This window comes from Suillus bovinus (genome assembly GCF_016758785.1).
Source record: "Suillus bovinus strain UH-Sbo-P2 chromosome Unknown EDB93scaffold_12, whole genome shotgun sequence".
In the NCBI taxonomy this organism is placed as follows: domain Eukaryota; kingdom Fungi; phylum Basidiomycota; class Agaricomycetes; order Boletales; family Suillaceae; genus Suillus; species Suillus bovinus.
The window spans coordinates 588,587-614,980 of NW_024542068.1; the positions used below are offsets into that span (position 1 = coordinate 588,587).

General features: G+C 47.7%; 9 protein-coding genes across 9 annotated transcripts; 3 read left to right on the forward strand and 6 right to left on the reverse strand.

Annotated features, from left to right (window-relative positions):
• Positions 1-67: 67 nt before the first annotated feature.
• Positions 68-2,964, reverse strand: EDB93DRAFT_1131483 (MFS general substrate transporter). Its single transcript, XM_041448968.1, has 14 exons — positions 2,764-2,964; positions 2,303-2,699; positions 2,218-2,237; positions 1,837-2,152; positions 1,567-1,784; positions 1,410-1,510; positions 1,320-1,357; positions 1,194-1,267; positions 1,067-1,144; positions 847-1,014; positions 722-795; positions 642-665; positions 498-594; positions 68-442 (listed from the first exon to the last, which is right to left on the reverse strand). Exons 2-14 carry the CDS (start codon positions 2,478-2,480, stop codon positions 221-223), a joined length of 1,608 nt encoding a protein of 535 aa, XP_041310292.1. The 5' UTR covers positions 2,481-2,699; positions 2,764-2,964; the 3' UTR covers positions 68-220.
• A 1-nt stretch (position 2,965) lies between these two features.
• Positions 2,966-4,732, reverse strand: EDB93DRAFT_1320031 (uncharacterized protein; the record flags this gene model as incomplete). The annotated part of the gene is made up of 2 exons (XM_041454897.1): positions 2,966-3,654; positions 3,703-4,732. The coding sequence occupies 2 exons, from the start codon at positions 4,730-4,732 to the stop codon at positions 3,422-3,424; spliced, it is 1,263 nt and encodes a 420-aa protein (XP_041310293.1). The 3' UTR covers positions 2,966-3,421.
• A 948-nt stretch (positions 4,733-5,680) lies between these two features.
• EDB93DRAFT_1239404 (uncharacterized protein) lies at positions 5,681-7,417 on the forward strand (the record flags this gene model as incomplete). Its single annotated transcript, XM_041451626.1, has 4 exons — positions 5,681-5,999; positions 6,056-6,348; positions 6,397-7,053; positions 7,103-7,417. The coding sequence occupies 4 exons, from the start codon at positions 5,681-5,683 to the stop codon at positions 7,415-7,417; spliced, it is 1,584 nt and encodes a 527-aa protein (XP_041310294.1).
• Positions 7,305-10,054, reverse strand: EDB93DRAFT_1266659 (kinase-like domain-containing protein). The gene is made up of 11 exons (XM_041454260.1): positions 9,474-10,054; positions 9,303-9,416; positions 9,112-9,250; positions 8,884-9,060; positions 8,587-8,829; positions 8,423-8,526; positions 8,290-8,371; positions 8,168-8,236; positions 8,058-8,117; positions 7,851-8,003; positions 7,305-7,798 (listed from the first exon to the last, which is right to left on the reverse strand). The coding sequence occupies exons 1-11, from the start codon at positions 9,617-9,619 to the stop codon at positions 7,589-7,591; spliced, it is 1,497 nt and encodes a 498-aa protein (XP_041310295.1). The 5' UTR covers positions 9,620-10,054; the 3' UTR covers positions 7,305-7,588.
• A 353-nt stretch (positions 10,055-10,407) lies between these two features.
• Positions 10,408-11,933, reverse strand: EDB93DRAFT_1248103 (uncharacterized protein; the record flags this gene model as incomplete). The annotated part of the gene is made up of 2 exons (XM_041452672.1): positions 10,408-11,699; positions 11,753-11,933. 2 exons carry the CDS (start codon positions 11,931-11,933, stop codon positions 10,408-10,410), a joined length of 1,473 nt encoding a protein of 490 aa, XP_041310296.1.
• Positions 11,934-12,275: 342 nt separating this feature from the next.
• EDB93DRAFT_1080931 (histone deacetylase complex protein) lies at positions 12,276-13,270 on the reverse strand (the record flags this gene model as incomplete). The annotated part of the gene is made up of 3 exons (XM_041445581.1): positions 12,276-13,005; positions 13,056-13,165; positions 13,223-13,270. 3 exons carry the CDS (start codon positions 13,268-13,270, stop codon positions 12,276-12,278), a joined length of 888 nt encoding a protein of 295 aa, XP_041310297.1.
• Positions 13,271-14,235: 965 nt separating this feature from the next.
• Positions 14,236-16,992, forward strand: EDB93DRAFT_1080968 (copper amine oxidase; the record flags this gene model as incomplete). The annotated part of the gene is made up of 12 exons (XM_041445584.1): positions 14,236-14,538; positions 14,594-14,785; positions 14,840-15,157; positions 15,213-15,243; positions 15,299-15,584; positions 15,634-15,655; positions 15,761-15,884; positions 15,931-15,965; positions 16,016-16,288; positions 16,340-16,555; positions 16,614-16,663; positions 16,719-16,992. The coding sequence occupies 12 exons, from the start codon at positions 14,236-14,238 to the stop codon at positions 16,990-16,992; spliced, it is 2,124 nt and encodes a 707-aa protein (XP_041310298.1).
• Positions 16,993-17,233: 241 nt separating this feature from the next.
• Positions 17,234-20,403, forward strand: EDB93DRAFT_1248106 (amine oxidase catalytic domain-containing protein; the record flags this gene model as incomplete). Its single annotated transcript, XM_041452673.1, has 13 exons — positions 17,234-17,938; positions 17,990-18,181; positions 18,237-18,551; positions 18,606-18,636; positions 18,689-18,974; positions 19,034-19,044; positions 19,105-19,124; positions 19,165-19,288; positions 19,346-19,380; positions 19,430-19,702; positions 19,760-19,975; positions 20,027-20,076; positions 20,130-20,403. 13 exons carry the CDS (start codon positions 17,234-17,236, stop codon positions 20,401-20,403), a joined length of 2,532 nt encoding a protein of 843 aa, XP_041310299.1.
• A 2,813-nt stretch (positions 20,404-23,216) lies between these two features.
• Positions 23,217-26,313, reverse strand: EDB93DRAFT_1335942 (uncharacterized protein; the record flags this gene model as incomplete). The annotated part of the gene is made up of 15 exons (XM_041455317.1): positions 23,217-23,786; positions 23,971-23,991; positions 24,017-24,047; positions 24,114-24,216; positions 24,276-24,314; positions 24,498-24,694; positions 24,745-24,920; positions 24,981-25,053; positions 25,099-25,133; positions 25,182-25,343; positions 25,390-25,637; positions 25,806-25,923; positions 25,983-26,146; positions 26,193-26,202; positions 26,248-26,313. 15 exons carry the CDS (start codon positions 26,311-26,313, stop codon positions 23,628-23,630), a joined length of 1,602 nt encoding a protein of 533 aa, XP_041310300.1. The 3' UTR covers positions 23,217-23,627.
• Positions 26,314-26,394: the final 81 nt, after the last annotated feature.

Genomic DNA, 26,394 nt, shown 5'->3' on the forward strand with positions numbered 1-26,394 from the left:
GTTGATCAGCATTGAGCTGATCATACATGTTTTCGCTTTCAGCGCGACATGCAGCTTCATTTCTGTTCTTCATTGTATACTTCCAAAGACCTCAGCTAGTCGCCAAAAACTTAGCTCGGGTTCGTGTGCCGAGCCGACGGTATCTCGTGCTTATTTATATAAGTTAGATATGTTAGAAATGCCTGAAGTCACCCCAAAGAGCATATACGCAACGTCCGTTCTAGTGAATCTGCCTGCGCTGCTCAGAAGCCCACCTCACAGCATCCCTACGCCCCTTCGTAACATCAACCCCAAACCAGATCACCATCGCAGCAGCCGTACACAACACAAAGAGGAACGGGAACCCCTGCCAGTTGTTCCCCGTCTTGTCGATGATGGCCTGTATGACATTGGGTCCTACCATAGAAGAAGCGCGGTTGGACAGACCGAAGAGACCAAAGAACTGGTCGATGTAAGCCGAACGCAATGGGAAGTTACGGCAAAGCCAAAATGCACACCATGTTATCAAAACCGGGGGGACTAAGCTCGGCCATCATCGTCTGGGAGAACGCGTAGTAAGGCGCCTGGAAAATGCCGAACACGATGTTGTATGCCCTGAGAAGAATATAAAACAAAGTAGAAAAAATGTTTTCTTGACGAACCAGAACTCCCAGACATTATGAAACCTAACGTACATGTTAGAGGGACGATGAGTGGAAAGAACAAGTTGAATGACACCGACCCAAGTTTTTCTGTCCATATTCCAATCATACCCCACAGCGGAATCAAAATAGTGACGACATTGGTCACCACAAACTGTACCGCTGACAGTCAGACAAACGAGTGTGAACTACTAGTGCTACACACCATCTTCTTTGTGCTAATCTTCCAATATCTCTGGATGTACCAGAAGGAGAGAGTACTGATAGTCGAGGTAATCGCCTGTGACAGGCCCAAGTAGGTATTTTGCAGGAATGAGAAATTGAACTTGTTGTTCTGGCAAATGGTAACGAGAGTTCCGGTGGTATTCAGCCCCTGTACAAGAAGATGTCAGGCATGGCTCAAGAGACAGACAACCAAACAGTACATCTGCGAGAAGGAAGAAGGAGAACAGATACACAAAGGTGTAGGGAAGATGCTTGTATGTCTTCAGCGCAGCCCAGATCTGATGTTCGCGTGAGTCGATTCCTCAGGAATGTCTTGCAAATACTCACCTGTTTCCATCCAATTGTCATATAGTGTTCGCCTTCAGGCAAACTAGGGCCTGGCCTGTGCTCCTGGAGAATAACTTGAGGGTTCTCAGCAGGAATGCTGATAGAGATGAGCTACGATATACTCACACCACCAGATACCAAGTACCACCCAGTACGTGTTGACACTGTACATCAATCAATACAACATCTCAAATACTTAATCGACAAGAAGCTTACAGCACGAGGACATAATTGTCCACCTTGGGATTGTCCGCCATCGGCAGCAAAAGCGTTAAGTTCAGCACTAAGGTGTTGATATACCCGACATTACTATGAAACTGTACCGAAAGATCATTAGCTTCCAACGACAAAAGACACAGCCCCTGCAACGCACGGTAGATATATTACTGATCCTATTCTTTTCCAGAGATTCCTCTTGCTCGTAAACTTCGGGAGAAATATCGCCGTTTTCATACTTCTCTTTCAACTGACGTGCATGTGGGGTATTACGCGCGAGGCAAGGGAATAGAGCGGAAAAGAAAACAAGAGTCGCGCCGTATGATACGAAACCGACAATGTAAAGAACCATTGCAAGGACCCATCGGTCCGGTGCTGCACAAAATGATGAGACGTCATGGGAAACGTGAGACGCCCAGAAACGCACTGGTAAGCGCCATACAGGCATACTGTGCAGCCCAACATACCACTGTGACAGCGAACAGCAACCACCGTCCGAACGTGCCGTAGTCAGCAGCAGAGCTGATGGTAGTGAACATGGCTGTCATTATGGCGAAACTGATACCATTCGCGATCAGCACCACACTAGAAACTGACTTTGTACCGCTACCCCAGGGAACTACGCATTGGCCAGAAGCGGTTGTTGCAAGGCATGACGATCCGGGGCCTGCGACAGGATCATATCCCGCTGCTGTGGCAAGCCCCTGGAATAGAGTTTGTGTATAGCCCAGAGGACCGACACCCTGATTGTGAGAAACATAGATAAGCGGGCCAGTCAGACGAACCCAATAATATTTGGCCGACTCACATTGTTACCATTACAGTACACTGGAGTTAAGCTTTGTCAGATAATGACAAGGTTGAAGGGACGATACATTTGTACCAAAACTCACGATAATAGCTCCACAACTCCCTTCTGGTCACGAGTGGTTCATCTTCATCCTTGCTGATGGATAAAATAGCAATCTGGTTCGCGTCCTGGTCAGATGAATCGCCTGACTTGATGTCCTCAGCCTGTATCACTTCAGTGTGGAGGGCGCTGGGCACCAGGAATGGAGGTGACGTGGACATAGCCAGACCCGATATATCAGGTCAAGTAGAGAACAAGCGCTGTGAAACTGCGAGTAGAGGGAGATTAGTATCACGTCCGGGGGTCTGACGTTTGAGGAATGTTTAGCTTCTCGGAAAGCCAGGCCATATCCAACTATTACTGCCTTTTCGGATCCATGCTTAAGCCAACGAGATACCTAATATTGGCACCGCTGAGGCCCGAGGAGGCCTATCAAAGCTCTAATTAGGACGTGATTGAGGTCAAATGCGTTCTCCACGTCGCATGGATTGACTATGGGCGTACCTTATATGGGATGGTCACGAGGACATCCCAGCACTGCGCCGCCTTCTGAATCAAGTTTTGTTCCCTGAAAAGAGCCAAGTTGGATCCTATCTTCGTAGAAAAAGATATCATGGAGAATGTCTATCTTCCTTCAATTAGTCTGGTAGAAGATACTAGAGAACATCCAAATTGAAGTATGCCGTACGGAATTATTAATAAGACTCAGGCTCGTGGTTTGCAGGTGGCTGTGCATACACAGACCAATTTCTGCACCACCACGAACGCTGTTGAAGGTGTTTGGGTTCCCTTCAGTACAGCGTTGAGGTCTAAAGTACTGAAAACATCCACCTCGTTCCATCTGCATCGGTTGGGCAACGTACCTTGTTCCCGCGGTCGATGCAAGCTAAATCATGAAGGTGCGTGCTGATCCTCGCACTCCTTAGTCTCTGCGCAAAGACGAACCAAGCACTCCCAACAGCCTGAGGTCACTAGTTGTGCTGTGTTTCTGCTTTAGCAGTAGTAACCGCCAGCAGTTGACCCTCATAAAGGCTGAATGACGGTTGTAATTTGCAATCGGAGCGCTCAATATCATTTAGTATTATACTTTTTGTCATCCCTATATGTACTTTAATCAAGTTACTGACAATTTACATTGTTAACCAGGGTATTAAGGCTCGAGCTATGGGTTACTAATATTCTGGTAACATCCATAACCGTACTCGGCGTCTGCTAGTAGTTGCGTCAGGAGCTGCTGTTCCTCGTCTTCCAAGTCCGTTATGAGTTCTTGGCATAGCCCAAAATCTCTTATTCTCCCTTTACTCAACACCTGCTTCGCCACATGTGCCCTCCATACTTCCCATACTCTCGTATCATTTGGGATCATGTACTCCAAGATCTTCGTCGGCTTGAAATCTGCAGACGATTTCTTTGACGTATCGACACCTGCATGCAAGACGAAACATGCATACGCCGCTTGCGACGTTCTGTTTGGGAGCACAGATTTTGTTATTAGCGGACTGTTGAGTGAGTTCCACAGTATATCTGTCTGAATCTTCTCATTCTCCAGTGACGACAGAAACGAATTGTATGCCCAAGATACCGCAAGCGACGACAGGAACATGATCTGGCCAAATAGTGTTGCTTGAGGAACGAGGAGAAGTTGAGTAAGAAACTGCGACAGGAGTAAGAGGGAGCAGATTCCGATGGCGTTGAACTCTTCATCATGATTGTTACCCATGTCCAACGCGAGTTGGCCCTTGGTTATCGACGTCACCTCTTTCTCTGCGCCTTTCAAGATGACAATGTCGCTGTGCGTCAAAAGAAATCCATCTCCCCGCGGTGCATACGACGAAGGTTTGACAAGCTTGAAATGCAGCTTCCCTGAACCGATGACATAGCAAGACAGGCCACTCGAGACCATGCCCAGGAGGATCATCCCAAATGCGAACCAATCGCGAATAAATGCACAAGTGAGGCACGCTGCCAGACTGCTGGTGATGGGTATAGCAGCATACAGGGCATGAAAAACTTTCACCGTCGGTACGTTGTCCCCCTGCTTTAATTCCACGTTGTCGACATCTATGATGCTCACCGACCCTGGTGTAGTTATTCTTCCCCTGAGAACGTTCTGGTATTCGGTCTCCTTTGCCTTTTGGGCCGTAAGGTATGCGAGGTGTCCTGTAACCGTCATATCTGTGCCGGAGAACACCCCGATAAAGCGAGGTCCCTCCTTCCCATCTAGCCCAAACATTTCTTCAGGCGTGACACTCGATCCTGGAAAGATGCCATCCCATATTCGAGATTTCGCTAATTGGCCGAATTTCTTGGCAACAGTATAGCTTCCGGGGGAGTTGTACCACCCAAGCCAATGTCTGCCGCGGTAGAGATGGACGGTGGCCATCGCGGAGAGCGCTTCTTCCCCGCCGAAGAACCCCATGACACCAGAGGTATCAAGGGTGAAGGAGCCTTTGAGTGGCAAATCGATGGACATTCTGGAATGCTTGGGTGGTGTTTGGCTGCACTACACTTCGAATTTATATGTACCACACCTCAAGGCATCGCACAGCTCTTGTGATTGACTGCGGCTCCGAGTCCTACGGGCCTATATGTCAGGAATAGCAAAACGAACCTAATTGGAAGTCTGTGATGTAAGTTTGATCTCTCTGTCAATGATTGCCGCCCATTCAGTGAAGATGATAGATCCAAGAGAAAGCTCTGCATTCTGTTCCTCGGCTTCTCTTGTACCCAGTTACGCTTGCCTCCTTTACAAAATAAACGACTGGCTTCCTTCTATCGGTCCGCCTACCACTAGATATTGCGGAATGGAATGGAATGAAAAAGGACCAGTAAATGAAGTAAAGTGGCGACACTGCTGTTCATTCGAGTTGAATTTGCAAAACAAAGTACTTTGTTGTCAGCTTGACCCTCTTGGAAACTCGTAATGGCCAGTGCAAGTGGGCGCTGTGTCAGGGCCTAGACTGCTGTTTACACTCAGGTGTCAATCAGGATGCTGTGATTCGGGCAACATTGTCTAAAGACAACAGCAGACCGAAGGCTTAAACATATCAATAATACTATATCAGGAGCACATTATATCACGGGTCCGCTATACTATGTCACGAACCTGTGCAAGTATCCGCTGACTGACAAAGTTATCATGATCCGGTGTGAAGTAGATTTCCCGGCATATTAGTATGAACCCTGTATATGCTTTGCACTAGCTAGGTGCCGATTCTAATATGTGGTACCAGTACTAGTACGAGTTGCACACTTCACACAACTTCGTGCTCAGCTGCAGTATTCACGGGAGTTGTGGCATCACTCAGGCACATATTGAGGAGTCGTAAACCGGCTAGGCCCTGCCTAGCAAAAGTCTAATTTGCTACCGCCTCGAGAGCCAATTGTGCCAAACCGCTTCATCGATCGCTTAACGAACCAGATGAGTTTTGCATTCATCCCCCGAAATATTTCAAAGGGTGGGAAACAGCAAGGCACTTCCCCTCATGTACCCTCGTCCCGTAGTTTGAAACCGACACCTGCCATCGAAAGAAGAGATTCAGAATCGGCATACCCTGGACCGCCTGCGAGCGACAAAGGAAAACAGAAGGCGTCTGAACCGTCTACAAAACCAGTCTACGACGACAAGGACATATCTATTCTCGTGGTTCTCGCCTTTTCGGACTATGCTCTTTGGCTTGACTCAGATCTGAGGAGGAAAACCGAAGAGTCTCTTCGGAACGAGGAGCATGATGCTGGATGTATGTTTTCCTTTTTTTTCGTACGCGTATCACGCAGGGTTTATATATCCACGCAGTTTTGCCTCTCAGCTACCTGATACGTCGCGCTTTTGGTAGGGAGAACTTGGGCCAAGACTATATGCTAACTGAAGCAAACGCGGTAAAGGCAATTCGGGCCTACGCTAGCGACGTGCTAGAGGTTAGAATGCTCGTGTCCGCTCCATCTGCGTCTGCATGGTACCCTTCCTGGAAGCCGGAGAGGAGCTCGGTTGGTGGTTATGAAGTACGGAGGAAGGATTGGAGAACATTGTCGGAAAACGCCACTCGTGAATTCACTCGGAATCAGTGGGACGACCGTACTATTTACATGGTAGGTAGTACATTTCTTCGACAGAGGACCATGATCTGACGATCGTAGGAAAACATCCCCGCACAATATCACACAATACCTGGTATCATCCGATTTGCGCAAGGCCTACTGTCTCATTGTCCGGGATCATTGACCTTGATACCAATCCAAAATGTTACACTTCCTCCGCATCATTTGGATAAAGCTGAGGACCGTCCAAAATGTAAAGGCTTCGCGCTCGTTACGTTCAGTAATGCAGAGTTGTGTCAGATTTTTCTTGAATCATGGCCTTGGACGCGGCCATTACAGCCCGAATCAGACGACTCTGGTCTCGCTGAGAGCAACTTGGAGACAAAAGAAGCTTTAAAGTTCGGATTTCGCACTCTACCGAAAGCTTCCTGGGATAAGTTGAACGAGGAGTATCTCGCTTACCGCCAGAAATTGATTCACGAGCTAGCGGATGCCAACGAACCTCCAGATATCTCACCCAACTCCGATGTACGAGACGTCGTTGATGATGACGTTTTGGAAGACACCCCTGCCCCACCTCGGAACGTGACAACTATGTACTCACCGCACCCCTTCGGCTGTCTCGTCTTTGCCCGAAATCTTCATATCGAGACAAATAAGACCACTCTTCGAAAACTATTCGCTAGTGCGTTCGAGTCGTCCACTGTAGATCCCGCCGGGATCGACTACGTCGATTTCAACAAAGGAATGGACTCCGTAAGTCTTGGATCTATTATGAGTTATTCACCCCTCACAGCATCGTCAGTGCTATCTTCGGCTTGCTTCGCCTGAGCATGGACGTGTTTTGGTTGACCGCTTCTCTAGTCAGCCCGTCGTGCAGTCCCACGGCCTTGATGATATAGGCAAAACTCCTGGAACATCCCAGAAGGCCATCGCGACGGAGATCATCGAAGGCAAAAAAGAAGAAGTTTATTGGGAAAAAGTTCCAGAGAAAGTCAGACGGCAGGCTGTGGAGAAAGCAATAAAGGCTCCCAATGGCAAACAGTCATCGGCTCCCGCACACACTGCTCACGGGCACTCCGAGGAAAGCAGGCCGCGGAGAAAGAGAAATCGTGGCTAATGACAGATTTTGTGACGCTTCGAGATCTCCAGCCTGGGCTGCAATATCTCCAATGGCCTAGTAATGAAAAGCGCATTGCGCCCCCAGTGCAACGTGAAGTACAAAATTTCAGTATTAAAACAGTTGTACGCCTACAGGCTACTATATGCAACAAACACTGCGAACCTGAGATTACAGGTAACTCGCGATCTCTTCCATAGTGAGTCTATCATGCATGTTCATGCACCAACACTTCTCCAACACGGCCCAAAGCGCATGATCCAAACCTCGTTCTGCAACGACTGGATCCGTGGGTCGAGGTGGTGTTTCGCCCTGACAGACCTTGAGGATGACTTGAGTTGCCATGCGAACTGACACCCAAGGTTCTTCGTGGGTCATAAGCTGCGAAGATGGTTCAAAAATCTGGCTGATCAACTAAACATAATGGAAGTACCTCGAGCACGGTCATACTGAAAGCATAGACGTCGGACGCCATTGTTCGTTTGCCTCCGCTCCTGCACAGCTCAGCAGGACACCATCTCAGAGACTCCTGGTTAAGAGTGCTGCCATTGCTGATGTCAAAGTTGCTCATAATGTCCTCCTCAAGCTATATTGTTCCGATGAGTCAGAGCGCAGTGATCGACATGAGAAAATACGTCACCCTTGTGAAACCGAAGTTGGAAAGCAGTGGCCTGCCATCTGGGCTGATGGCGATGTTGATCTAAGATGAAGTAAAGATCCTAGTAATTGGTAATCGCCGTCATGACTCACCCCTTTGATGTCGCCATGAACAACAGACATGCTGTGCAACAACGTGATGCCTTCGACGATGCCTTTCAACTATGAAATCAGGTCAAAACATTGTTTTCCTCCATGAGAGGTAAGGTACGTACGATATATCGGTGGTCAACTTCGGGGTATTCATTGACGTAATCTTTCAAGGTCCCATTCGACATCCAGGGGCTTACGGTGTAACTGCTCTATTGTCAGGAATGAACGCGGGGTCCTGAGGAAGGAAGGACCTACGGAAATTCCCCGTCACTCTGACAAAAACCGTATATCGTGAGGATATGTTGTCCTTGGTCCACTTCGAATACTCTTCTCCAAATCTCCGCTTCGGCCTTGAACCTCTGCAAATCAATTGATTGAGCGCTCATGACAACGACAACGACAATATTAAGATAACGTACCTTGAGCGTCTTGGGTGTAGCATAGACTGCGCGCAGGACTCTGATGGCAACCTTCTCCTCGTTAAGGTAGCTTCCTTCCCAGACATCGGTCCGACTCGTCCCATTCACAGCATAATTACTGGTACGCCTCACTTCCCCGCGTTTCAGGTTCATGTTTGGAAGTAAACTTCTAGAACGCTGGAGAAGGTTGTACAAGTTACTTTCCAGACCGTGTTCAGCTGTTGCCGAGACGTAGCCAAGATTCTGACAATGGTGATCAGATGAAGGGTTTAAGAGACTAGGGAATGTGGAACCAACCTCTTGCATCATTGTCAAGATCTGGTTTACCGCGGCGGTTTGCTGCAGTTGGACATTCACGAGAATCTCTTGCTTGTTTTTGAGGTCCCCGAGATATTGGATCATATATTCGTTGTCGATCCTTTGGTTGTCTTCGAAGGCAGACTGCCATTTGTGGATCTCGAGGTGCGAGGTTATCTGGTCGAATAAACTTATGAATAATGGCTGAAGAACAAGCAATCGACATACCTGTAACTTGTTTAAGCAATCAGATATCTCGAGATGACATTGTTGGATGACTCCGGCGAGTTCATCCTGTTTGAGGAATAGCTTGATTCGAGACATCAAGCACCATGGAGTCATTCTGTCAAGGATGCTTTGGATGGTGCTTGCTAGGTTATCAGCTGCCTTTCAGGCAATGATATCTGCGCGCTACCAACCTTTTTGCGCCTGAGCAAAGCCTATTTTGGTCATCCGGCGCCATGGTTTCGCCTTCGTTCTTGATGATAGCCAGCAAACTGAGGCCGCGTTCCTCGAGTTGTCGCATGCCATTCCTGTCATAACAGCCATCGCGGTCAGTGGAAAGAACAGTGCAACGAAAGGGCATATACTTGTTAGACTCTGCTTTAGCCAGCAGGTTGATGAGGGTGACTAGAACACCAAATGCTGGACCCAGCCATGGAGCTGGAGTGGACTGCGTTGCCTGAGACAGCGCTGAAGCGGGATTGATGTGAAAGGAGGAAGCGAAAGTGGGCATGATTCTTGGTCAATAAAACGCTTGAAGGTCGGTCATATATAAGCTGCGCCTGAGAGCGCGTTGGAGGCTGGGTACTTTGCATGCTGCACCATGAGTCACACGAGAACTTCTATATAGATTTTACCGGGACTTCTTGAACCACGGGCCAATGACTCCACAGCCTGCCTAGCATCTGGCTCGGGGCACTGTTGATTAGTTGTTCCAGAAGAAGATATCTATAGAACTTGTCTGTTGTAGAAGGAAGAGACATTCAACCCCTTGCATTGCGTCTGAAGGGAGGCCAGGAACGTGTCACTTATCGTGTTGAACTTGAAGCTGAAGCGTTGGTAGGACTAGCTCTGAGTCACATCGATATGTATACCGCGAGACCTGACAAGTAGCCAAGATATAAGTCTTGAAGTTATGCACAGGTTGAGATCTCAACAAAACAGCAAGCGTGGTAACATTACGTCATGATATGGTGATCGGTAAAGTATTGTGCAACTTGAAGGAACTATGTACTTTGTTGCTTCGAATTCTTACAAGTCAGTTCAGAAGGGGGGGGGGTTACTATCTTTCCCCTTCCGCACGAAGTCTATCTCGTACGCGCAGCAGGGCCTTTCCAAGTTCGTTAGCACCGTCACTTGAAGGGCCATCACCCCAATATGCATCATTGGGATCGGCATATACAAGATCAGCAAGGCCCGTGCGCAAAAGCAAGGTCCGAAGGCTAGGATGTTGCTTGAATTTTATATACAGCACATCTTCCAACTGAAAATACAAAAGATGGTCAGAGAAAATTGATCCGATCAAAATGCCAATGAAAACAGCCTCACAATCCTCAAGAATACCTGACCCCAGTCTGGTCGCACGTGGTCCTGGAAACCAGCCGACAACGGGTACATATCACCAACATCGGTGCACTTCCGTATACGCTCCTGAAGAGTAGGGTGTTCTGTAAACTTCATCGCCTCGAGGAGGTGCATCGCAGTTGGGTACATTTTGTTTTTGTACAACACTCGATGTGGCGAGTGATTTACAAAGCCAGATAGTTCACCAGTATGGTCAAATCTGATAGGAGGTCCGCGATCGGGAACCGGCATAGCTTGCGGTGGAGCTCCACTTCCAGCGTATCCATGGGGCACAGCTGCAGTTGGTGGTATAACGAATGATGTCACGGTATTGGAACGATGATGGTGATGATGTTGATGTTGATGTTGATGATGAGCGCCAGATTCGCTATCGCTCCCCGATGTGCTAAAAGTGCGAAAAAGTCCCTTTCGTGATTTACCCTTACGCTTACTACTAGAGCCAAATAGCTTTCCTAGACGCGAGATTGGACCTGCTGGTTGAGCCAGCATGTCTTCCATTTCTGTTATGTGTTCGACATTGAAGGATAGGGTTATGTCCTTTGGGAGTTCCTGTAAAACTTGACGATACGGGGTTGTGTTCCATATGTCTTTAGGAGGAGAGGGAAGGGGATTTTGCCGCGTTGCCATTCGTATGGGAGGGACAGTTGGTGGCCGAAATGGTACATCACTCAAATAAGGCTCGGGCATGGAAATAGGATGATCAGCTGGTTGGTAGAAGTCGGTGAATCGTGGACGAGATGACGAGTTAGCCGTCCGCTGTGCGTCAGTTATGACGGGGGGAGGTGGAACAACCGGATCTCCTCGTCGACCAGTCATATCGGGAATGACGGGACCTGGAGTCGCCCGGTTGTCCACATGTGGCTCGGGCATGCGTGCAGTGGGTTGTGGGTGAGATGAGTGATACATGTCATTTATGATAGGAGGAGGAGGGAAAGCTGTGTCTCTCTGGGGCTGCACATTAGTTATAACAGGTGGTGGAGGAACAACAGGATCTTGTCGACCAGTCACGTCGGGTATCACAGGACCTTGATTGTTTGTAGCAATAGATGGCTCTGGCATGCGTACTTGCTCTGCAGAGGGAATAACTGGTGCAGGTGGTTGACCGAATGCACTTTGAAAAGGAGCGACTGGAACATAAGATTGCGGCATAACCAGAGGCTGCTGAATAGGAACCATGGCTACTGGGTAATACCCACTAATTTGTGGATACACAGATTGTGCCTGTGGGTCTTTTCATCCGCCACTGTTAGGAAAACGCTACTCTCCCGAGACTGTCACGCACAATACTGGAGCCCATAGGATGCAGTTGGAAATCCATTGGGATATTGCTGATACGATTCTGGGTGTGCCTTTTCCTTGCCCTTCTTCGACCTGCCTGAGGACCAGCTTGTTTGCATTCCGTTTGGGCTAACGACTGGAACTGGAAATGGATAGGGTCTATGCTTTGAGGGTCCAGCGCCCATGTTGGTGGCGATGTCGCTGATATATGTGATTATGTATGAACACGAGTTCGAAGGAACACCAGAAGCAAACCAGAAGCACCCACGCAAGGCAGATAAGTCAGGGTTGGATTGTGGGCATGAAGAAGATACGAGGTTGAGATATCACTGGTGTGAGACCTGCTCGAGACAACACACGGTTGAACCGTCGTGATATAGTATGAGTATGTACGTACAAACGGTTGAAAAGTTAATCGAGTCTTTGTCAAAATTTGGACATCCTGCGCAATGGATTTGGTCACTGGTGGGAACTGAAGTGATTTTGCAACGGTAGCTAGAGCTACAATGAATGTACAAGTAACAATATCAGTCGTAACGAGATCCTCTGCGTCGCGGTGGGCTCCTGGATCGCGAATTCGATGGTGACCGTTTGCCACCCCTCCCACCCCAGCCACCTCCTCGGTGAGGTGGTGAACCACGCCTTGGCGGGGGACGTCTCTCCGAATCTCTGTTGCGGTCAAAGTCGCGATCTCTTCCAGCAAAGTCTCCACCCCTTCCACCACCACCTCTTCCTCGTGGACCACTGGGGGGAGCAGGATTGGAGTCCCCTCGCCAATGACCCCCACCTCGGCCAGTGGGGGCTGTTGCTCCCCAACCTGCATCACTCTGCCGTGCTGCCGGTGCAGATCTCCAGCCGTTTTGAACAGGAACTTTGACAGTGCTCTCTGCCTGGGTAGCTGCGGCTACAGCAGCCGCGGCGGCTTTTGGAAGGATAATAGAGACGCAAAGATAATCTCCTGGCACGAATCGAAGTTCATCGAGCGTCCTCTCCTCTTTCTCCCGCTCCGTCTGCTCATTCGATTCTCCATCCGTGTCGCTAAGTAGGCGTGCCGCAGGGCTGTCAACGGTACCCGGCTCGCCCAAAATATCGCGAGAATAGACCATACCAAGTTCTTTCTGTGCAAAGCGTCCTCTGTTTGCTGCGTCTGCATATATCGCGCGGAAAGAATAACGAGCCAGAGGGTGGCGAAACTCTGGTATTTGAGGTGCAGCGTTTCGGAGAGTCGTCAGTACTTCACGTAAGGTGGCATCTTTCCTATTCATCAGGTCAAAAGAGAGTGAGTACAGATACACCTGCATGCTCACCAGGTGTAAATTTGTTGTTCATCCGTGGTTGGTAGAGTATTCTCCTCGAACAAGGACAGTCTGTGGAATGATCCAACCTTTATAAAAGTTCGAATAAGAAATGGGGCCGTCTAGTAGAAAAAAACAACTAAGGATTAACTGATAAGCTACAAAATTATTAAAATCACCTTCTCCCTTGAGACGATAGGCTGTCCCGCTGGGGTAGTAGTCTCCATATCGGTCATTTTATTGAAGACGTTGCAGATACGACCTGCTACGAGTCTTGACGGGACAGTGTTTGAATTATGCTGCTTGCTTACATAACAGCCAAAGGCCAAACTTAGCCAAACCACGCCGCTAAAGTTCAAAGTTTCAAATTACACTTGAGCTACACCATGAAAATTTTGCACCTTTTACCGAACCATAGATTTGGCACTTGCGAATTGTGTCAATTTCTGCGATGATGTGCTAGTCACGAACCGGAAGATTCATCTACCACATCTTTCAAGTTGCAGGTCAGTGCAAGGTCAATCATGGCTATACATAACACCTCACTTGTTCTGAATGCTCAAGCCACGTCACATGAGAGGGAGATATGTATAGCAGGGTGTAATCTCTATTGCCGAGATAACGAATTGAAGTTTTATCACATTGTATCCTGCATTCCGGATCTATTCATGACTCGTGCCACATGCATTGTACTAATCAGTTTATGCAAAGAGATGCCCAGAAAGTCGTCTACTGACTCGGAAGTTCATGTGATCACACTGACGTGCATCATTTAAAGAGCGCGACGGAGCACATTCGTCTTTCACACCTTTCAACTACCACCATGGCCGGTGGTTATGAACTCCTGAAGAGCAGAGATGACAACGAACTCCAATCACCCAAGCCGTATCGCACCATACGTGGTGTTGCAATCGGTCTCGTCGCATGTTTGGCGTTGGTAACGCTTTCGTTTTTGCATATCCATTCTCCCTTATCAGCAGATCTGGAAGCACAAGATAATTATGACGGGAGTTCCGTGGAGACCTGTGTTTCTCCTGCACCACGTGCTGCCCGTCCCCCAGCCCCAATCAATCCATGGGCTTCTCTCACCATCGAGCAGACCGTTCAGATCCAGAAGTGGCTGGAGGAGCCCGCCCAGGCCCTTAACCTGACACGCGGGGCTATAGCAAAGATTTCAGACAATCACATATTCATGATAGAAGCGTACTACCCGCCTAAAGCCAGCGTCCTGAGCTACTTCGCATCGCTGTCCTCATCGGACATTCCGGAAAAGTACGCGCGGGTCACAATTCACCACGGTTCTGCACCGGAGCCTGTCGTAAAGGACTACCTTGTTGGACCACTCCCTATTGGGTCATCCACTCGCATGGAGCATCTGACGGAGATATATCATCTTGACGCTATTCCGCACAATGCACGTGGCTTTGATACCCGTGACTGGACTTCCCCAGAAATTTTTGAGAAGATGGCTTCCCCCTTAATGGAAGCATACGAGGTCATTTGTGCCATCTTGTTTTTGTACATGCTACTTACAAGGAGGTTGATTTCAGGAACTTCTGGGCGGAACGCCCCAGGACACTCTGACTACGGCCGGCAGCGGGCCGTTCAGCTTTGATGGTTCATTTAGACGTCTGTGGCTTAGCTGGCGGCGCAACACGCCCGGCTTCTTCTTACACCCGCTCAACTTATATCAGTACGTTGATATCAGCGGTACTGATTCCTCACAATGGTATCAGTTAAAGGTACAGTTTCAAATATAACCTGACCGAAATTTCATGTATTCACATTTGTCTTAGATCGTGTACAACCACCAAGTCTTCAACTCTCCAGAATCTTTCATGGAAGCATTCCGCAATGGCAGTCTTACACGCGTCCCTGTTATTGACCCTGACACCGATTTGTCGTACAGTACTCGTAAGCGTGTCGGGGCTCAACGTGATCTCGACCATCTTCCTGGACCTCGTTCGGTGTCGTTTGCAGGTCTGAGGTTCAGAGTGGATCGCGATCTCCAGTATGTTAGCTGGATGGGCTGGGGCTTATACCTTGGTTTCGACAGAGACATGGGCTTGAGCTTATGGGACATCAGGTTCCGTGGTGAGCGGATTGTTTATGAGGTAGGATGTATTCCACGCAACCATCCATTTATGCAATTTCCTGATGCCTGCACAGCTCAAGCCCCAGGAAGCTCTTGCACAGTATGGTGGGTGATCTAACGCTGGTTTCCGTACTTCAGTCCGTCTGATAATGTTCTCTAGCGGGCAACGATCCATTCCAGGCAACGACTGCTTGGCTCGATCGCTACTTCGGCATGGGGCAGTCCGTCCGTGACATGTTGCCAGGCTATGATTGTCCACATGAGGCCGTGTATCTGCCAGCGACCACGTACTCAGTGAATGGATTAACCACACAACAACGCGCAATCTGCATCTTCGAGCATGATAGCGGACGACCTCTTACGAGACATCTTGGTTACGAAGAAAATGAGTTCGGGGCAGTCAAAGGCTATGAGCTCGTGATCAGAAGTATTGCTACGGTCGGAAAGTGTGTGATTTTTTCTGTCTGTGGATTCATGTTGAAACTTGAACCCTAGTTATGATTACCGTGCGTGCAGAGTTTCGTCATCTTCGTGATGTTGACTGGATTCTATATTGTTTCTTGTAGTGGTGAGTAATAAACCAAGTGTTGTTTGCACCACTGACTTCATCATTTGTGCGTAGTTTGACTATATCTTCCATCTTGACGGAACTATCGAAGTTCGCGTCTCCGCCTCCGGCTATCTGCAAGCTGGTTTCTACGATAAAACACAAGGGCAATATGGCAATCGAATCTGGGAAACCAGCAGTTTGTATTTCCACTCGTCCCTTAAATTGACCTAACACGGTATTAGTGGGTAGTCTGCATGACCACGTCATCAACTACAAGGTCAACAGCCTCTCCTACGATAAATTTATCACGTTGATGATCCATTACAGGTTGACCTTGACGTAGCGGGTACAGCAAACTCGTTATTAAAGACTACTTTGGGTCAAGAAGCAATCACCCAGCCTTGGTTCGAGGATGACTGGGGGAATGAAGTCATCCAGCAAGTAGTCACACGAGAGTATATTGATGACGAGAACGATGCCTTGTTAAAATTCCCAACAAATTTCCAGGGCGGCTATGCAATCGTAAATCAAGAGGAGACCAACAAGTGGGGAACACCGAGAGGGTACGCCATCCATCCAGGCTATTCTCCGATTCACAACGTACGCATACTATCGAGGATATCATAAAAAAGTCTGAATTCTGGATTGCAGACGGTCGTTGGTTCTAAGCGGCTCTTGAAGAACGCGAACTGGGCACGCTACAATCTGGCCGTCTCCTGTCGTAAGGAGACGGAACCGTCCTCGAGCAGTATGTGGAACTTCAATTTGCCCGGTGGCCCTCCTGTCGACTTCCACAAGTTCTTTGATGGAGAGAATATCACACAAGAAGATCTAGTCGCCTGGGTGAACCTTGGCATGCATCATCTTGTTAGTAGCTTGCTCAATGAGCTACTAATCATGAAGTCTCATTATCTTCATTTCATAGCCCCAATCAGAAGACGCACCCAACACACGAACAAACACGGCGACGTCAAGGTTGGCTTCGCTGATTTCTGCCATATGGAATAAGAACTGATCAATAGTCCATTAGTTTCTTCTTGACGCCTCTCAACTACTTCGATCACGATGTATCTATCGAGTCCACCAACGCTGTCCTTCTGAAGAACCCAGAAAAGCCTGGCGACCCCTTCACATATGACGACTATGGGGTTCGGCCCGCCCACTGCCTGCCGGAACACCCATCACCCTTCGAGTACCGCCCGCCGAAGATACTCGATCTGGATGGGAGGCCTGCGCCCGCTTCCTCGATTGAGGACATGCGTAAGGCCTCAGAGTTATATCATCGCATCAAACTTGAGCTGTAGATCCTTATCAGAGATGGGAGGGTGGTGTCGTGATCAGGTGGTTTACAATGTGACTTCTTTGCAACATGCTTATCAATGTATCCATGAGTCTTGAACAAAAGGAGGTTCAGTTCCTGATCCGTCTTGCATCTTAAACTAACTCCGCGTTTAGCAGTAGGCGCGTGATAGGGCACATGAGACTTGAGTATTTATGTTTTAGCGTCCTGTTGAGTCAAGTGTATCTCTTCACCTGTTCGCCATCATGGCCAGAAGATACGGATACGAGCAGTTGAAAGCTGTATCCTTGAATGAACCCAAGCATGAGTTAACGCGAGCGCCGAACAGGATCACCTCCCTTCGTCTTAGCCTTTCATTCATCCTTATCTTTGTGCTGGCCTCGCTGACCGTCATCCAGGTCAGACCCTCTACCTCTGGCTCCAAAATTGTTTGTGAGGGTACCAAGACACTCGCTGGCTATGATGAAGATATTAAGATCTGTGCATCTAATGTCCCACCTCCTGCTCGCCCGCCAGCTCCAATCAACCCATGGGCTTCTCTTACCATCGACGAAACGGTGCAAATTCAGAATTGGCTTTTGAGTGCCCAAATGAACCTAAACCTCACGCGAGGAGATACAGCTCGGCCATCCGATAACTCCGTCTATATGATACAGACGTACTATCCTCCCAAGGCTAGTGTCCTCAAGTACTTCTCGTCTTTGGATCCACGTGACGCACCCGCAAGATTCGCTCGGGTTACCATTCACCATGGCGGGGCGGTGGAACCTGTGATTAAAGATTACCTCGTCGGGCCGCTCCCGGTCACGCCGGCTACGAAGATGACGCATTTGACAAAGATTTATCATACCGAAACTCTTCCCTATAATGCACGGGGATATGATGCCCTTGATTGGAATTTGCCAGAAATTCACACCAAGATAGCAGCTCCATTGATGGATGCGTACAAGGTGAGTCGTTTTGATTATCTAGCTTACGTAGTCTTCCTTATACTTTCTCAGGAACTTCTAGGTGGTTTGCCCAATGAGACTATTGTTGCTGGAGGCGCTGGGCCGTTCGGTTTCGACGGATCGTTTAGGCGCTTCTGGTTAAACTGGCAAAGAGACACGCCTGGATTTTGGTTGCATCCATTGAATCTTTGGCAATATGTCGACGTCAGTGGTACTGATTCTTCGAAGTGGGATCAGCTGAAGGTAAGCCCTCTTCCGGTTTTAGTGAACGTTCTCGTGCTAAACCCATATCCATTAGATTGTGTACAATCATCAAGTATTTGACACAGCAGAATCATTCATGGATGCATTTCGTAACGGTACGCTCAAGCGCGTGCCTCCAGTAACAGAGCAAGACCTCTCTTGGAGTACACGAGAACGTATTGGTGCCTTACGCGACCTCGACAACCTTCCAGGGCCTCGTTCCGTATCTTTTGCAGGGCTGCGATTCAGGATTGATTATGACCTGCAATACGTCAGTTGGATGGGGTGGGGACTTTACCTGGGTTTCGATCGCGACATGGGACTAAACTTGTGGGATATACGCTTCCGAGACGAGCGGATCATCTATGAGGTAATTGTTCATTGTCTACTGCACCTTAGCTATCTGACTAATATTTAAAACTAGCTCAAGCCTCAAGAGGCGTTGGCGCAATACAGTAAGTGTTCGAATCGGAGTCGAAGAGAATACAAGTGACCTTTGTAACACAGCCGGAAACGATCCCTATAAGTCGAGCACTGCACTTCTAGATTCGTACTTTGGCATGGGGCAATCGGTTCGCGACCTGCTTCCAGGATACGATTGCCCGGATGAGGCGATCTACCTCCCAGCTACAACTTTCTCTGCGACAGGGATGATGACCAGGCAGCGGGCGATATGTATCTTTGAGCAGGATAGTGGACGTCCTATATCAAGACATCTTGGCTTTGAGCGAAATGAATTTGGTGCGGTCAAAGGTTACCAGCTGGTCATGAGGAGTATTGCCACCGTTGGAAAGTAAGTTGTATTATGATAAAGCTTCTCTGGAATGTATGCACTCATCATATTGCATTTAGCTATGATTACTGTGAGTAACGTGATCAGCTTCCGTCTTCCAAGATTCGGCCATTGTCTAAACTTTTTTTAGTGGTAAGTGCTTGTCGCTCGGTTAGTGATCGTATACTTACATGCGAGACCCTCTCTTAAGTTTGAATATATTTTTCACGTCGATGGAACCATCGAGGTTCGTGTATCAGCATCCGGATACCTTTTATCAGGATTCTGGGATGACGAGCAAAGAGCTTACGGGAACAAAATCTGGAACACCACTCGTATGCCGTCTCCCAGCACTTTCGACGTAGATATATATTGCTGATGTAAATAACCAGTTGGAAGCCTCCACGATCATGTCATCAACTTCAAGGTTTTTAGAATCCATGTGACATACTTCATGGTCTAAGCTCATTTTGCAGGTCGACCTTGATGTAGGAGGAACACAAAATTCGCTGCTGAAAACAAGTCTTAACCAGGAAGTTATCACCCAACCGTGGTTCGACGACGACTGGGGGGAAGAAGTGATCCAACAAAAGATCATCCGTGAATATATCGATAACGAAGATGAAGCCCTGCTGAGATTCCCCACCAATTTCCAGGGAGGTTATACTATTGTGAACACTGACGAAACCAATAAATGGGGAATTCCTAGAGGATACGCAATCCATCCGGGATACTCTCCCGTTTATAATGTGCGCAATACATTACATTGAATGTGCCTCTATTGTCTTGACAAGTGCTCTTCCAAGACTGTCGTAGGATCTAAGCGTCTGCTCAAGAACGCCAACTGGGCGCGTTATAACTTGGCGGTGTCTCGTCGCAAGGATACAGAGCCCTCTTCCAGCAGCATGTGGAATTTTAACCTTCCAGGGGCTCCCCCTGTTGACTTCCACAACTTTTTCGACGGTGAAAATATTACTCAACAGGATCTGGTGACCTGGATTAACGTCGGGATGCACCACCTAGTGAGTTTGCCTTCTAGTATTTTGATGCAGAACTAAACTGCTCGGTAACAGCCTGCATCAGAGGATGTTCCGAATACAAGGACTAATACAGCCGCTTCGAGGTTAAATCCTGGCTTTGCATCGATACGACGTGCTGACTCACTGCATTATATAGTTTCTTCCTGACACCTTTCAATTATTTCGACTACGATGTGTCGATCGAGTCTGCCAATGCCATACTGCTTCAGCCTCCCACGAAGCCAGGAGACCCGTTTTCTTATAATGATTACAATGTTCGTCCAGCCCACTGCGTCCCGCAGCCCCCTGCCGCATTCGAGTACTATCCGGAGCAGGTGTACGACTTGGATGGGAAACCTGCACCTCCTTCGACGGTGGAAGAGATGAGGAAGGCTTCTGAGCTTTACCTTCGTATCAAGTTTGATCTTTAACCAGGGATCTGGGGATGCTAAAGATCACGGCAGTTAGTTTAGTTTGTTTATGTACCATTTTGAAGATTACATTCATCCGTCGGAAGTCGGGACTCTCAATGTTGACCAGGCCATCTGCACGTCTATTCTTGAATAACTATTAAACAATGCCGGCGTTAATGATATTTTTATGTAGCACCGGGAGCGTATAGTATGAGGGGGAAAGCGATCTTTTAAACAATGTCTTTCCTTGAGTGTCCTTTGAACTTCTGATTCAGTACTATGGCTTGCTCAATGAATGAAGTCTCTTCATAGCCCAACACACGAACAAACACTGCGGTCCCCAGTGAAAACCCACTATGGTGTGGCACGATGAGAACGGGCGTGATATGTTTTTTTTTTCTCACCTACGCAAAAAATCAGAGACAGACATATGACGTCGGTAGGAATCACATATATTGCATGATGGGGCACGATCTCCTCCGACGACATAAGTTTTTCGTTCACACCATCACACATTGTGTGAGAGTCCTGCAAATACAATGCAATGTGCGCGCGATACGATGCAAAACGACAAACTGTAATGTAAGGACGATGCAAAGTGACGCAAGGAACGACGCTAAACAATGTGGCTACAATTTGCTTTTCATAATCTACCCTATCAACGATGTTACAATCAGAAAATAATCAGATCCCATCGTGCCACGCCATAGTGGGTTTTCACTGGGCTTGATCCGTCGTTTCTTGTGTTGGTCGAACGTGTCTGACACTTGCGGTAAACCTCCCTCAGGCTGGCATCGTCACCAACTCTTCATCATAGTTCAAACGTTTACCAACAATTCGAAATTCTCTCAGTATGAATAACTCTATTTAAAATCACATTAATATTGACACTAGTGTCATGCAGCACTGCTACCACAAGACCGACCGTTTTCAGCCCGTTTTCCCTCCATGGCCCGGACACTCCTACATCCACTCGAAGCTGGTCGATATCCTCCGACTTTGATCATACTCCATGGTCACTATTCAAGTCCAGCTGCATATGAGAATATGGTGCAAATGGCATGAGGATACAACATTGTCATTTCGCGGTTACACAGCGATAATCTAACTAGAATATGAGGTTCGTGTGTCATTTCCATTGCTAGTCCAACCCCCCTTTTTTCCCTCAGTGCTGCAGCCTGCTTTGGTGCACTGACAAGTCACAAGTTGGCAAACCACGAGGTGGCGCACGTTTCATTAATTGAAATCCAGGTAGTTCACGACAAAAACCCATTTTCAAGCTTTGAATACGATGCACAGTCATCATCGCATCATCATATAGTGCCACGTCGTATTCCAGCAAGGCCTGGCTGGTTGAGCGAACCTACGACCGTGACAGGGTATAAGAAGGGCCCCTGATTTTCGAGCGAGGTATGCACTGACAAAGCTCTAAACTTTGTTTCAAACATGCAGCGTTTCTTCTTGCTTAATGCACTCACCTCTATGGTGGCTCTTGCAGTCGCATACCCCATGTCAGGAGGGACTATTGAACTCTGCGAGTATTCATGATGTCAGTAGCATGATAGTTATTAACATAACATGCAGCTGTAGCCAAGCGCGAGGATGTGGCCCGTGGCAAGTATCATCAACCGTCAGTTGACACTAGATGCTGACATACCTATTTGTTCAAAGACGACTACTTCCCTGACTACGTCTCGTCGGACTACGAGAAGAAGCGCGGCAAGTATCATCAACTGTCAGTTGACACTAGATGCTGACATACCTATTTGTCTAAAGACGACTACTTCCCCGACTACGTCTCGTCGGACTACGAGAAGAAGCGCGGCAAGTATCATCAACTGTCAGTTGACACTAGATGCTGACATACCTATTTGTCTAAAGACGACTACTTCCCCGACTACGTCCCGCTGGACTACGAGAAGAAGCGCGGCAAGTATCATCAACCGTCAGTTGACACTAGATGCTGACATACCTATTTGTCTGAAGAAGAGGCTTCTGGGGTCTAATTCACAATTTCCTACGACGACAAGGACAAGTAGCGCTACGAGCATCAGGAATTTTCTGGCACGTATTCATGTAGTTGTCAACGATACCAATGCAGTGAACAGTAAATCTGCCTTGGAGACTTAGCGATGCAATACTAGTACAAGTTAGAGAGACCTTCAAGTTATCCATTATTGTTGAGAACGTTTGAGCGAAAATTTACTACGTTGAGTTCGACAATACATTGAGCATCATCCATCATCCATCAAGAAGATCAAGATACGTTCTGTTTCGTTCTGAAGATGAAACATTTTTCAGCATGACCGAGATTGCGCCATAGTGCTTGGGGCTGGGCATCCAGTGGGATTGTGAAAAATTTGGTCCGACCCCGCTACTTAGCAGTTTGATAGCGTCACAAAGGTCATGACTTCAGATGGGGCGATGTTCAAGGTGAGAGAATGGCCCTGTGAAAGCTACAACGACTCTGGACACAGTCGTGTTCGATGGACTCGACTCCAGTAAATTGAGCAATGAGGCGTTCTGTTTGGCAGTAACTGGGTATCTCGTTCGCATCTCCAGCGAAACAATGTCCTGCAGATCTGCGGATGCGTTCGTATGCATCTTGAGCCGAATGTTCGCGTGCAAAATATTCAGGAATTGCAAAGCGAATAGCTAATTGATTAATCTCAAGGCCCGGGGGTGCTTGGTAAGGTCCGCGAAGACGATAGAAAGCAGCTGCATTACCATCAGTGAACTGGCAGAGAGATGAGAAGAAAATATATAGTAATATATAGTACATAATCACCAACATCGGCGTAATTCTGTCATTGATCAATACATTGTGATATCTGACCTTGTAGAGGAAAGAACATTGTCTAAATTTTATACACTAGTATATAGTCGGGAAAACACCCACACGTCACTCAAACTCCAACGTGAAGGAAATGTAGAGCAAAAGCTGATAGTCAAGCTAGATGCAACACAACATCAGGAAAAAACAAAGTGACTACATAGCACTATATAGTCAGGGTAGCACAAGTAGCCCCGTTGTCAAGTGCCCTCTATGTAGTCACCATAGGGTCCCGTAGTAACTACTAGTAGCTACGAGGTACTACTGTAGTTTGTCGGAGTGCTACTAAACGCAGCTATAAATTACTACCAGCAGCTATATAGCACACCAAAGAACCTCGTAGTAACAATTAAATTCAAGCACCTGAAACACAAACTAGCATAATACGAATGTCTTACTCACTGCGTCCCTATTCATCATCCCCACCCTCGCTACTAGGATACTCATACTCCTCGACCTCATCCTCGACTAGTGATGTGCACGGCTCGGCTTGAGGCCCTAGGCCTAAGTCACGGCCTGAGAAAGGCTTGGGCCTGGGCTTGAATTTCGAAAAGCCTGAGCCGGCGGCCTAAGCCGTGGCTTAGGCATGTTCAGTGGCACTGCCATAGAAGCCTCACCGGAGGTACATTTTCCGACTCTATTTTTGTCTTTTCGACCTTCTGACTTCCATCACTCTTATCAGCTTCGACGGTCCATATGTCGCAGTGAGTTGCCATGTCTTATTTGTGCTTCGGTTGGTCGACGTTACTCACATTGCAGTCGAAAAGCCTACTCTGTCCAACATATCCAGCAATTTACCCTCCTTTGATGCCTTTTCTCTTGTGTGTTGCTATGCAAAAGCCACGGTGAGCTGCCAGCGCTATGTCTTGTGCTTTGTGAGCTCGACATAACTCACTCCGCTGTCGGCAAACTAGATCTCAACTGCACAAGCCAATATTTTTGGTAATTTTGAAGCCTTATGTGCTTCACCTTCGCAAGTGTGATTGTCCACCCAATATCTTTCAATTGATTTATGTTGGTACGTGTCCCTCTAATGTCCCAACTACCTGCTACCTACCTATGATGAGCACAGAAACCGAGCACCATGTTGCGCGTCCTGTACGCAAAACCAAACCTACGGCGGCCCTTCTTCAACATGCGGAGAAGGCAGCACTGCCATTTACTAGATATATTGTAATTATGCTGCCTAATGCCACAGTGGTCTTGAGCTGTCTGTTGGCTGCGAAAAGCCGCGGCCTGGTTGGGCTTAAGCCCCGGCTTTGGGCTGGCTTGGGCTCACGGCCTAGGCTCTGAATTTTTGTGAGCCTAAGCCCTTTGAAGCCGAGCCTAAGCCGGGCCAGAACATCACTATCCTCGACTGCCACATCCTTCCCCTCACGCTGGTACTCTCGAATAGCGTCTTCAAATGCCGCATTGTCGATGTGGGCCTGGGATGTAGCTGACAATGGAATGAGTAATGCGACACCTGCATGGAAGCTGAGAAGCGTGAGCATTAGAAAAGTCAGTGAGATAAGAGTCCAACATACCGTGCTGTATCATGCAGATTGATATAAATTTTTGAGAGGAGTGTGTAAGCCACCGTGCGCTCATCAAAGCGTTGCAGTGAGCTGAAATGATGGTTGTAGACGGCCCCATAACTAGCAGATGTGAACTTGATGTCCTCTTTGATGCCTTGCGACCACTCATCGACACAACATTCTATCTATAAGATACTATTGTCAGCGTCATCAAGTTGAAAGTAAGAATTTGAAAAACGGCTCACAGCTGTAAGCACGAGCGCAATAGTTTTGATAGGGATGAGGTTGAAGTATTTGTGGTAGATGACACCCTCATCACTTCAGTTCAAGAACCACATGCCGTTGATACCCTGTTGAAGCAACTCAGTCTTGTAGATGCCTGACTTCGATGATGGGTCCTATTGCTCAATGTCAGCACTAAGTTATGTAGACCGTCAAATACTCACCTTGAAAACAAAGATCGAGCCAATTTTCAATCTCTCCGCAAGATCTCGGTTTGACCTTATCACCTCCATAGAATTACTTGAGCGGAAGCCGTGAAATGAAGCCATGGGTGGACGCATCTTCATCTTGAGTTCGCCTTGCACTTGTGAAGTGCGTTTTAATAGCTTTGAATGAATAAGACCAGGAATGCACTAAAAATACTGTGCTCACCATATTCACTGCCGAAGGGGTCAGTTTGACGTCAACACCTTTGAGTTGACATGCCTCGCGCCAGGCCTCTTTCGCCAGTTTTGTCTCAGCTGCAATGGAATCCGGAAAAGGTGCCTGTGTGACGATGAGACACCGATAAATGGAGCAAGCAGTTATGAGAATCTCTTTTGAGATTTTGTCAAAGTTGCTGGCTTTCATGCGTCGACGCAAACTGTCAGTGTTGTTCTTGACCTTCGGCACCATGGTATCTTCATATGACATGTCATCAAATGATCGCTTGGTCCCTCAAGCTGCAGGCAACTGATCGTTGTCGTCATTGTCAGCAGCGTCGTCGCCGTCGTCTGTTGACTCGTCAACATTATGCAGTGCTGTTTGATGGAGGGTTAGTAGTGTAATTATATAAAGTAGAAACATACCTTTTGGTCCTTTAGTTTTATGTATGGATGGGTTGCACAACCTTGGAGGGATTTTCCCTGTACTGAATGTCAGGCTATTAGTGTTGGACAACCTTGTATTGACACTGTGATCAGAGAACTGAAAAAAAAATTGTCAGTGGCTGATTTAAGATTAGGAAAGAAAAAAAAAGCTCGTACCATTGTGTCTTCTTGCCTGTCCATGTCGCTAAGGAGCTCTGACGGCTCTTTCTTGAAGACGTCAGGATGCCCTTGGTAGGCAGCCTTTAAGGTTTTCTTCTTCTGTTTTGCTGTCTGGGTCTCCTTGATTTCTTGGTGATGGACAACATGTTGGGATTCGCTGACTGTAGAACGAGATGGTGAGTCAGAACATAATATGCTGGTACTTACAACAGTAATTCTCTTTTTCAGTTAGTCACCGCTCTTGACCACTTGCAGTGCACACCTGCTGTTTCGCGGCAGGTGGTGAGGGGGTGCACTTTGGCTTGGAGGTAGGCTTACGAGGTGCCATGGTTGTCTTGTCAAAGTACACAGCAGGTCAGCACAATTTATACCACTGCGAAACATACAAATAACTCACAATTGAACCTTA